At 43.4% G+C, this 12356-nt stretch overlaps 1 protein-coding gene across 1 annotated transcript in view; it reads left to right on the top strand.

Annotated features, from left to right (window-relative positions):
* Nucleotides 1-12356, top strand: part of LOC124043812 (kalirin-like) — a 291619-nt gene that overhangs the window by 193880 nt on the left and 85383 nt on the right. Inside the window, 6 exon segments of the mRNA XM_046362792.1 lie at nt 692-858; nt 3884-4003; nt 8924-9142; nt 9394-9543; nt 11480-11594; nt 12028-12143. Coding sequence (XP_046218748.1) covers nt 692-858; nt 3884-4003; nt 8924-9142; nt 9394-9543; nt 11480-11594; nt 12028-12143 — 887 coding nt within the window.

Below are 12356 nucleotides of genomic sequence, written 5' to 3'. Positions count from 1 at the left end.
TTTGTATCGATGTTTTATGGAGTGGTACTCCTCCTCTCTGTGACTTGCGTCCTAAATGGCGCCCTATTCCTTTTGAAGTGCACTACTTTTGACCACAGTGTGCCATTTGGAACGCACTCACTGTTTTCTTGTCTCCTCAGATGCACTTGATAACCCTGTGGTTTTGGGTAGTCCCCAGTAATGATTTAATTAGACATTGAAGTGAAGTGTTGTCTTTTTAAGTCGGATGATTTCATTCATTGAGAAAGAACAAGGCGGAGAGAAATTTGCTGGTTTTCATTGGAGAAGGACTAGTGCACTAGCTCCACCTAGTGGTACAGTTTATATTACCTTATGAGGTCACTCCTATTGCGCGGCGAAACACAACTGTTTGGGATCATTCCAAATGGCATCCCGTTCACTATATAGTGTACACCTTTTGACCTGGGCCAGTAGGGCTCTCAACAATAATGCTAACCATCTCATTGGATTTAAAGTTCAGTGAAAAAAAATACAAAAATAAATATCAGTTTTCCACGTTAATTCAACACCATCACGTTTCATTATTTGGTGGAAGTAACATGGGGACAACATTGTTTCAACCAGTTTGTCTGAAAACAGGACAAATGCATAGCTTCATGTATGGTATGTAACTACTTGTGACTGTATGATTTCATGTCGTAATGACCATCGTGCCTGTGTGGTGTTCTAGGCATTGAGTTGACTGGGGAGAAAGAGGTGGATCTGGCCACTCAGGTCCAGGAGCTGCTGGAGTTCCTCCATGAGAAGCAGCATGAGCTGGACGTCAGCGCTGACCAGACCCAGAAGAGACTGCAGGAGTGTCTGCAGCTCCGCCATCTGCAGTCAGAGGTCAAACAGGTGGGTGTACACCCATGCTTATATATTATATAGGGGTAACGAGGGCGAACTGGGCTGGTGAGAGTCCAGGGCTGTCTCAAACACACACACACACACTCACGCAAACACACACACACATACACACACACGCAAACCCGCACGTGCAAATATACACGCACATCCACCCAGCAGAATGCACCCTACATCAAACAGTCAGTGTGTGCGCGTGTCTGCCAGCAGTGGCTCAGTGTTTGATCAATGACTGGCTTGTATTAGCTTCTTGGTGAAGACAGCTGTTCGCTCCTCTCAAACATTTTTGCCAACTGATCTGCCTGTATGGCCTAGAGTCAAATGTGAAGTCAATGTATGCCAGTGCCATTGAAAAACGCTCAACTCGATTACTGAATCACTTCTCAGACAGGCTAGTAATGTATTGTCTGTGTCAATCTGAGCTTGCCTCTCACATGTGACCCTATCATTTATATAGTGCACTGCTTTTGACTAGAGCCCTATGGACTACTTAGGGAGTAGAGTGCCATTTGGCACGCGTTCTGAGAGAGCAAGCTCTCTGGGGAAATTCAATCTGAATGACAGTTTGACAGAGAGCACTTTTAGCTGTGTGCCTTCCTCACTATGCAAGACATATACAAACTGTGGAAATACAGAGGAATAAAATCGTCTGGATCGCTCTCTCAAACTGAAGTCTGCCGGACCATCCACGTAGCAAATCACCTCTTAATAAAGTCAAATGAAATATAACCATAAATGATTCAGCCTCAATATCAATGCAAGTGGATATTTATTGGATAAATGCTGCAGTTTCCGTAAATAATGGATGATATTTGTCGCAGTGCTAGTGACACACATAATGTACGCCACATGGAGATAGTCAGTAGAGTTCCTGCTCTTGCTGTTATTGACCGTTTCTCAGGTCTCGGGGCTCCCAGGGAAAAGAGATGAAAGTGTACCTCATATACACTTTATAAAGGAGAAAAGAATGAAACAGTGTGCACTGGTAGATCAGTGAACCGACTCAGTGGCCTTGTGGTTGGAGTGTCCGCCCTGGGATTGCAAGGGTGGGAGTTCGATCCCCGGCCGAATCGTAGCAAAGACTGTAGGAATGGGAACCAATCCGTCTCTACTTGACACTCGGTGTTAAGGAGATAGATTGGAGGTAAGGCTCTGTCATAGACTAGTGTTCTGTTCAGGGGGTGTACTTGTACATCGAGCTGCCTTACGCAACAGGAGACAGGCTCCTATGAGTCGTTGTGGCTCGTTACTTTTTTACTTACTAGATGAATTACTCATGTTATGACGTACTGCAAATCCCATCACCATTTGCAGTAGCGCCAGCTAGCCAGTGGTGAAAAATCTAAAGCCATGCAGCCGCAATAATCCTACCACAGATGGTTGCTGGCTTCCCTCACACCGTCCGTAGTTTCTTCCCTCATCTTCCTTCTGCACTAATCTCATTTGGACGGTTGTAATTGAGGGCCAAACTGCTCTCACCGGGGACCTGGGAGTGAAGAGGCTCCACTTTGCATGACGTACTCTAATGGTAATAGGGCTGATTGCTGGAGAGTAGCTATGAAGGAGGCTTCTGGGACGGTGCCCAGTCCAGGTAGTGTGGTTGGTAATGGAGGGAGGGGAGAAGGGAGGGGAGGCGGAAAAGGTGTAGCAAAGGGAAGGGCTGAGGGAGACAGAGAGGCAGAGAGGCAGAGAGAGAGAGAGAGAGAGAGAGAGAGAGAGAGAGAGAGGCAGAGAGAGAGAGGCAGAGAGAGAGGCAGAGAGAGAGGCAGAGAGAGAGAGAGTGAGAGTGAGAGTGAGAGTGAGAGAGAGAGAGAGAGAGAGAGAGAGAGAGAGAGAGAGAGAGAGAGAGAGAGAGAGAGAGAGAGAGAGAGAGAGAGAGAGAGGATGTAGCAGAAGAAAGGAAGGAAGGGATAAAGAAAGAAAGAAAGAAAGAAAGAAAGAAAGGTAGAAAGAAAGAAAGAAAGGTAGAAAGAAAGAAAGAAAGGTAGAAAGAAAGGTAGAAAGAAAGGTAGAAAGAAAGAAAGAAAGAAAGGTAGAAAGAAAGGTAGAAAGAAAGAAAGAAAGAAAGGTAGAAAGAAAGGTAGAAAGAAAGAAAGAAAGAAAGGTAGAAAGAAAGGTAGAAAGAAAGAAAGAAAGAAAGGTAGAAAGAAAGGTAGAAAGAAAGGTAGAAAGAAAGGTAGAAAGAAAGAAAGAAAGAAAGGTAGAAAGAAAGAAAGAAAGAAAGAAAGGTAGAAAGAAAGAAAGAAAGGTAGAAAGAAAGAAAGGTAGAAAGAAAGAGAGTGGTACTGACGAGCCATATCCTCTGCATAGCCGGTCTCTGAGTTTCAGGAAGCTAGAGAAAAAAAATGATCCATATGTTTCTAATCCCTCATGGGATTCCTAAATGAACAGAAGGGAACATGTGTAATATCTAATCGTTAATATGCCCATGAAGATTATAGTACTGCTAATCCTAGTTTATCCCCTTGTTTATGTTGAACTATGCCACCAAGCTGTGCTTTTATGAAGCACAACTAACTATACCAAAGCTCTGTGTGCCTCTAGTTTGATCTCATGCTTTATTTTGGGATCGCATTAGATATGCATTACATAAGCTTGACTTTTGGTATTTCTAGGTCTGACTCAGTCTGTCCCTTTGACTGCCGTTTGAGGCGAACCATGACTGAGCATGTTCATAGTCCTAAAAAAGTGACATTATTGAATACTGCATTGTGTTACGTTACACCAACCAGTTCTTCTAGCCACATTTGACCATAGCTTCCCGTAAGCTGATGGTTGCCCAGACCAGTGTTTGTCTGGTGGTATTTTAAAGGTCAGGCTCATACTTATGGCTGGAACGGAATCAATGGAATGGTATCCGACACATCAAACATTTTCATAGGTTTGGTACCATTCTATTTTAGCCATTATTATGAGACATCCTCCCTCACCAGCCTGCCTCCTCTGGCCTAGATCTAACTGTACTGTACCAATGTAAACTCTAAACTCCTCTCCTCTCTGTGTGTCCGCCCTGCAGGTCCTGGGCTGGATCCGGAACGGGGAGTCCATGCTGAACGCCAGCATGGTGAATGCCAGCTCGCTGTCAGAGGCAGAGCAACTCCAGAGGGAGCATGAGCAGTTCCAGCTGGCCATCGAGGTACCTGCTCCCCCCTCCCCAAAACCAGGCTGACTGACCAGGCTAATCACTGCAACGTGCGCTGTCATTAAACTACACACACACACACACACACACACACACACACACACACACACACACACACACACAAGCATGCACAAAGTGTAAACACAGCTAAACGCAACGACATATTTGGTGTGAACTCCGTATACCGTTAAGACACACACACGCAGATGCACACACCCGCGCAAACATTGTCTATCAACGTTACACAGGCTCAGGGGTACACATGCGCACGCACGCACACACACGCACGCACGCACGCACGCACGCACGCACGCACGCACGCACGCACGCACGCACACACACACACACACACACACACACACACACACACACACACACACACACACACACACACACACTATCTGGGGGAAACAGTGCACTGGTTGTTTTCCTTCAGCTCTTTAAATAGCTGCTGCTCTGAGCATGACGGCAGCGCTCACACACAGGATGGGGCTGCTTGGTAAAGTCCTGTTTCAGCACTGACACACACACACACACAGCACGCTGGTGACCTGGCACACAGTCTGGCTCTGCTGTAGCTCTGACTCCGAGTAGTGAAGCCTGGATCCGGAGGCCTGTTCCAGCCCAAGAACCACCACCCAAGACTGTGTGTGTGTTTGCGTGTGTATACCTGTGTGTATATGTGTTTGTGTGGGTGCGTGCGTGTGCATGTGTGCTGAATCCTGTCCAGCACAGCTCTGGAATCGATTTGGGGGGAATGAAAATAAGCCCTTTAAGAACCTATTAGCGAACTTTAATGAAATCACTGTGCAGGGTGTAGAGGGAGTTTTCTTAATGTAATCACCATCCCTTCCTCTCTTTGGGGGAAACAAACGTATTTAACCTAGAAAGCCAATACAGTGGCCTATCACACACACACACACAATCATTTTCACCCTCTCCATACATCAGGTTTCTATTGGGACCTATAAGAGAGAAAGGGGCAATCTGGGATTCAAACGACAACACAGCGATACCCCGCCACTTTTTGTTGTTAACCGGCTGAGGGATGAGGTAAAACAAGCTTATATTTTGGGGACTGATGGGGCACGACAGTTGAACCAAACGCACTATGAGGCCTTTATTAGTTACATAATCTTCAAGAATCAATGACCTGCACCTTCAGCACGAAATAAATCATCAAATAAATAATACAAAGACTGAACTGTATTGTAGGCAACTAAAAAAAAAGGTCAATTATATTAAATGATATTACTTTATACGAATACAATTGCTCAGAGAAAAGAGCTTCTGTTTAACTAGTGATACTTTTTCCATCCCTTTCAATACCTTACCTCTCGAGAGTAACGGCACTGAGCCTTTTTCTCAAATGTTTTATGGGATTGAAGAACACGTTGGGAGGGATCTTAGACCATCCTGCCGTACATCCTTGATCATCCACCACCAGATTTGACAGTAGGGGTTCTTGTCTGCTTATGCGTCCTTATTTCGACGCCAAACCCACCGCTGGTATGTGTGGCCAAAGAGCTCAATTCTCACGTCATCCAACAAAATGTAAACGCCTGGTGCTTTGGTCAGATGACATGAACATTTAGCTTTTTGGCCACGCATGGTGGGTTTTGGAGCCTCTTCTGAGAATGCATCAGCAGACAATAACCTCATACCTACTGTAAGATATGGTGATGGATTGTTGATGTTTATGGGGCTATTTGGCTTCCACTGGTCCTGGGGCCCTTGTTAAGGTCAACGGCATCATGAACTTTACCCAGTTCCAGGACATTTTAGCCAAAAACCTGGTTGCCTCTGCTGGGAGGCTGAATCTTGGCCGCAAGTGGATTTTCCAGCAATACAGTAACCCGAAGCACACATCAACATTCACAAAGAAATGGATAATTGACCTCAAAATTGACATTTTGCAATGGCCATCTCAGTCTCTGGACATGAACACCATTGAAAACGTGGTTTGAATTGAAGATGTCAGTCCATAAGAGCAGACAAAGGAAATCAAGGATCTGGAAGGATTCTGTTTGGAGGAATGGTCTAAGATCCCTCCCAACATGTTCTCCAATCTCATAAAACATCTAGCAAAATGGCTCAGTGCCGACATCCACGCAAGGTGAGGTATTGAAAGGTATTGAAAAGAGGGATGCCAATCATTTTCACCCATATCTCTTTGAGATGAAAGATATATATATATATATACTTATTAAACAAAATATTTTTCTCTGAGGAATTGTATTAGTTTAAAATAATATAATTTTCTGTATTTTTGAGCATAAAATATAGTGTAATTGGGTGCGTGTCGGTGGCAGGGAAGTCAGGCGCAGGAAAACAAACTTGGTATAAACGGAGTCGTTTAATAAGTGCTCATAAAACTCCAAAAAACAAAATATACAAATAAATTATATAAGTGGGTACAAAACCCATCGCTCACGGACACATGACTTGCACATAACATACAATAAAACAATCTCCGACAAGGACATGAGGGGAAACGGAGGGTTAAATACACAACATGTAATTAATGGGGTTGGAACCAGGTGTGAAGGAAGCCAAGACAAAACCAATGGAAAATGAAAAATGGATCAGTGATGGCTAGAAGGTCGGTGACATCGACCGCCAAACACCGCCCGAACAAGGAGAGGGACCGACTTCGGCGGAAGTCGTGACATATAGCCAGTATTTGTATTAATATACATAATACACTATTATACCGTCTTTTTGCTCATCTTTATCAAGGAAATAATTTTGGACCTGATCGTATCAATAATTCTAAAAGTCAAACAAATAGAAGTTGCAATCATATATGACCCTTTAAGGGACTTAAGTCTGGATTTACCTGATTATATCATATTAGATGCAAAATGGATGTTGTAAAAGTAACTACATTGACAGAGCGTTCTAGATGAACCAGTGACTGTTATGTGATATATACTCCTATAAGGTTGATGCTTTATGAAAGGTTTATGGCTCTTGGTCCTATGCTTTCATGGGGAGTCAGCATTTCCCTGGCCCTCCATTAGCTGTGGACCAGAAACTTGGCATGCATCCCAAATGGCACCCTATTCCCTATAAAGTCCACTACATTTGACCAGAGCCCTATGAGCCCTGGTCAAAAGTAGTGCACTATAAAGGGAATAGAGAGCCATTTGGGATGCGGAGCTGCTTTACGTTACAGTTTAGGAAGGCTTCTAGAGTTAGGTAATGGGACTCATGTAGAAATGAAATTCCTTGTTTGTTATGTAACGGTACATTTTCTTCTCGTTCCTTTTCTGCAGATATTTTCAATGGATTTTTCATTCAAAGGACAAACTCAATTGCTCGTATTCCCTTTGGAAACAATTCCTCTTTTTTGGGGTGTATGATAACACATAAGTTGTGATGTTTTTGATTAAGTAGTAACTTAAAGTTAAACACTGTGCTCCTTCTTGTGTAAGTGCAGAAAAGTTGAATTACTCTTGACGGCTTTATTTCCTTTTCTCCTGTATTAGCTTTCTCTGGTGGATTTATAGTTGTAAATCAGGCCTGGTGCTGGCAGGAAAAGCACAACATGGTCGTTTGCCTCTATGGGTGTAATTCTGTAAGATTGAATAGACTTGTAAAAATGCATTTCTGTTCAATTCTGATTTATTTTTCCCTTTGTGATGTAGTGCATCCTAGCTAAGCAAAAAAAAAAATGCCATTTGACAATGCTACAACTGAATATTCTCTTTCTAGAGGACAACATACACTGAGTGTACAAAACATTAGGAACACCTGCTCTTTCCATGATATAGACTGACCAGGTGAAAGCTATGATTCCTTATTGATGTCACCTGCTAAATCCACTTTAATCCGTGCAGCTGAAGGGGAGGAGACCCGTTAAAGAATGATTTTTAAGCCTTGAGACAATTGAGTCTTGGATTGTGTATGTGTGCCATTCAGAGGGTGTATGGGCAAGACAAACTATTTAAGGGCCTTTGAATGGAGGTGCCAGGCACACCGATTTGAGTGTGTCAAGAACTGCAACACTGCTGTTTTTTTTCATGCTCAACAGTTTTCCATGTGTATCAAGAATGGTCCATCACCCAAAGGACATCCAGCCAACTTGACACAACTGTGGAATGCATTGGAGTCAACATGGGCCAGCATCCCAGTGGAGCGCTTTTGACACCTTGTCGAGTCCATACCTCGAGGAATTGAGGCAGTTCTGAGGGCTAAAGGGGATGCAACTCAATTTTAGGAAGGTGTTCCTAATATTTTGTACACAGTATATGTGAGATGAGGAGAAATGAGAGAAGTGCAGACGAAGTTACATCACAAATGGCACCCTATTCCCTATATCGTGCACTACTATTGACCAGGGTCATGGTCAAAAGTAGTGCACTTCATAGGGGATAGGGTGCCATTTGGGACCTAGACATGGAGAGGCCATATGGAAAGATAATTGCATTTATTCTTAGTGTGACAGTATCTTTCGACAGCTCCGGACAAGTAGCTAATGAAATGCCACTTATCTTTAAGCCTCTCATATATTTGCATATTTCTTTTAATAAAACAAAACATCAAATTTAAATCATTATTTATTTATTTTAATCACATAGGCAATGACGTCCAAAGGATACCCGTGCTCCCAGAATGCCTTGCAAGCACCAGACTAGACTGGACTACAGTCAATGGCATATATCAAGTCTTTAGAAAAAAAGGTTTAACATTACCATCCCTCACCTATGGTTCAGCCCCAAAAAACAACATTGTAGAAAACCCATTTCCGCAAAAGAATATATAAAGTCTTGTCACATGTTCAGTTTGTAAAAAAAAATCATATTTACACTGTTAAAATTAACACATGATCATGTAACATTGTCATATCACTTACCCTGAACCTAAACAACCCCTCTCTCTTCTTCTCTCTCTGTGTCCCCGCCCCCCCAGTCCCTTTTCCATGCCAATTCCCTCCAGAAGACGCACCAGAGTGCACTGCAGGTGCAGCAGAAGGCTGAGGTCATGCTCCAGGCGGGCCATTTTGACCCGGACGGCATACGGGCCTGCGCCGAGAAGGTGGCCATGCACTGGCAACAGCTCATGCTCAAGATGGAGGATCGACTCAAGCTGGTCAACGCTTCTGTGGCCTTCTACAAGACCTCAGAGCAGGTGTGTCCACACCACCCCCACATAGCGCTCCCTGAATTATTTTTAGGTGTGTCGGAATCACTCAAGAACCACCTCGAGCATTTCCCATCCATTGAGACAAATGGTGGTGGTGGCCCGGATGGCCTCCATCTTGTCATCCTGTCCCTATAGAAAAGGCTGCATATTGGTAGAATGTCCTGTTCTGTGATGGCACCTCGAAATTGTGTCCAACCTAGCATGAAGACTAACTGAGACCCCTGTGCCCTCCTCAGGTGTGCAGTGTGCTGGAGAGTCTGGAGCAAGAGTACAGGAGAGATGAAGACTGGTGTGGTGGCCATGACAAGCTGGGAGCCATGGCCGAGACGGACCATGTCATCCCCCTCATCAGCAAACACCTGGAGCAGAAGGAAGCCTTCCTCAAGGTACAGCAGAGAAACATGGTCGTGTCTCAAATGGTTCCCTATTCCCTGTGCCTCCTTTGTCTGCAGCGGTACATCGTGTTCGTCTGCAATTGAAATAATAAACTAACACAGACAATTAGCTAGTTTACAGTACAGATAAATACGTAGCTAGCTAGCAATCCCATTTAGCTACAAACTTAGCAAACAAACAGATGAAGCTAACTAGCTAACTAGCTAGTAGCCACACTAGCTGGGTCATTGACTCAAGATCAAGGACCGTCGCCACCCCTCTTTGTTCCTTTTCCCCAAACGCGGCAAATGCATAACAGCATAATGACCCAGCTTGCTTGCTAGAATCAAAATGGAAAACTTCCAGGGAAAATTCAGTGGTATCACTAACTATGTAAGGACGACAGTAATAAAATGTACACTTGAAACTAGCTAATGTTACAGAATAAATAGTGAGAGCAATATTAGCAAGCTAATACATTACCTAGTTTTCTAACATTAGCGAGCTAGCTAACATTAGCTAGCTAATGGCGGGCCAGCTAGCTACAAAGGCTTTTAAAACAGCTCTTTCAAAAGTAACTAGCTAGTGTTGCTAACATTTCATTCCTCTCCCATCTCCTTTTTTATTGTCTTCTTCTTCAGTCTTCTGCATCTCTCTGCTCTGCTCGATCCTTTCATTTTCGGAATACCACATGTACAGAATGAGAAGCAGATTTAGACAAACAAGATCGTCATTGCTGTGTTTGTATTTACCTCCAACAAATATTTTCTATTATATTGACAATATAGTTGAATGACCGCTCTAACAATGGAAATACATGAGGTGAGATTGGAATGGACAATTCTTGCCAATGAGAGGGCAGATATACATGTGAACAACAGGCACAACTCTATATATTAAATTTTTTAAATTTTCTAGTTGATGAAATGCCACGTGCATCCACTTATATCAGTGCATTCGTGACAAACTAACCATTAAGAACGTTATGTTCGACCAAATAAGCCTCTCATAGCAAATTAAGGGTTAAATCTTTTGTTGACCAAATTTGACACTCTCGTTGACCTCCATACAGAAATGATTTTCGTATACAGATTTTCATCCTCTGCCTCCATCCAGAATAATGCCGACTTATATTTTCATCACCCTTTTGAAGCATTTCTGACGTCGTCAATAGTTTGCTCCTTCCTAGGGAGGGTGAAGTTGCCCCTGGACGCTAATCTTGGGTCAGTTATGCATTTCCCCCTTAACCTAGAGGTTAAGGATATGATTGGGGGAGGGGATTCTGATCCTAGGTGTATACCTAGGCGAGAGCATGAAGTTTCCCAATGGTACAGATCAGCTTCCCCAAATAAGAGAAATGCAAAACTGACCCAAGAATAGCTAGGGGCAACTTCACCCTAACTCGTCCAGCTCCTAAGAATCACCCAGGGTGATGAAAACACACCTCCCAAAACTGACACCAGCGCTGCATGGAATAACACCAGTAGGGCACGACTTTTGATCTACTTTTTTACAAGGGCCCATAGGGCTCTGGACAAAAGTAGTGCACTATAGGGAATTAGGGTGCCATTTGGGACGCACACAACCCATGTTCTGTGGATCATTCATTTGCTGCATATTCACAGACCATGAACTCGCTGTTCTGTCTGTCTGATTCTCTTCAGTGGGACACTGGGACATCTGTATTCTGCAACACGTAGCCGTTAGGATTCATATTGATTTTCCCTTTACAGAACTGAAATACATGTCCACCTCTTGCAAGACATGTTGTGAATGCCACTTTACTTGTTGTCAACTAAAAACGAATAACCATGTTGACAGTGATGTGTCTATGATGTCACACATGCAATATCTTAACATCAGTTTCAATGTATTCTGCATGGTAGTTGTGGATATGTCGTCCGTTCCAATGGTCCTGTTTCGACAATGTCCCTTCTTGTGTCCCAGGCATGCACGTTGGCCAGGAGAAATGCTGAGGTGTTCCTGAAGTATATCCACAGGAACAACGTGGGTATACCTGGTGCTTCAGGCCACGCCAGAGGACCCGAGCAGCAGGTTAAAGGTCAGTCACAACAGCCCTATTACATGATCATGGGCTTGTGTCCCAAATGGCACCCTAAATTGCACCCTAATCACATATAGTAGCTAATAATAATTATATTTCATTTGTGGAGTGCGTCTCCCCAGACTCACTGCACGCCTACTTTTGACCAGCGCTGGCCAAAAGTAGTGAACTATATAGGGGATAATAGGGTGTCATTTGGGACGCACATATATTGACTACTGAGCACCAGACCTGATACATTACTGTTACTAACTCTGTTATTACTCTTTTTCTTTATGAAATGTACATATTTCTTTTTACGTTCAGTTGAACTTCTAGTTTCTTATGTCCTATATGGACTATATGGACTAGTTTGGGTTGTGTTTGAAACCACTGTGTTGACGATATGCTAACTTCTTTCTGTGCTCCCTGGTCTCCTTCTCCTCTCTAGCCATCCTCAATGAGCTGCTCCAGAGGGAGAACCGGGTTCTGCACTTTTGGACCATGAAGAAACGGCGCCTGGAGCAGTGCCAGCAGTACGTGGTGTTCGAACGCAGCGCCAAACAGGTGAGCAAGATGGACACTCAATCACTATGGTACTTTTTAATGGTAAATTTACAAACATATGTTCATGATAAATAGATTTGAAACGTGTATCTCGTTGTGGTAAATGGTGGAATATAAGTATAGCCAGTTATAATTGTAATGGCTTAGAAGATTAGAAGAAAAGAAGAACAATATTTAACTGGCTCAAAGAGAAGGAATATAATATCTATTGTT

Source organism: Oncorhynchus gorbuscha, linkage group LG09 (genome assembly GCF_021184085.1).
Source record: "Oncorhynchus gorbuscha isolate QuinsamMale2020 ecotype Even-year linkage group LG09, OgorEven_v1.0, whole genome shotgun sequence".
Taxonomy (NCBI): domain Eukaryota; kingdom Metazoa; phylum Chordata; class Actinopteri; order Salmoniformes; family Salmonidae; genus Oncorhynchus; species Oncorhynchus gorbuscha.
The sequence above is the reverse complement of the archived record's forward strand: the minus strand, read 5'-3'. Positions and strand labels throughout refer to the sequence as shown.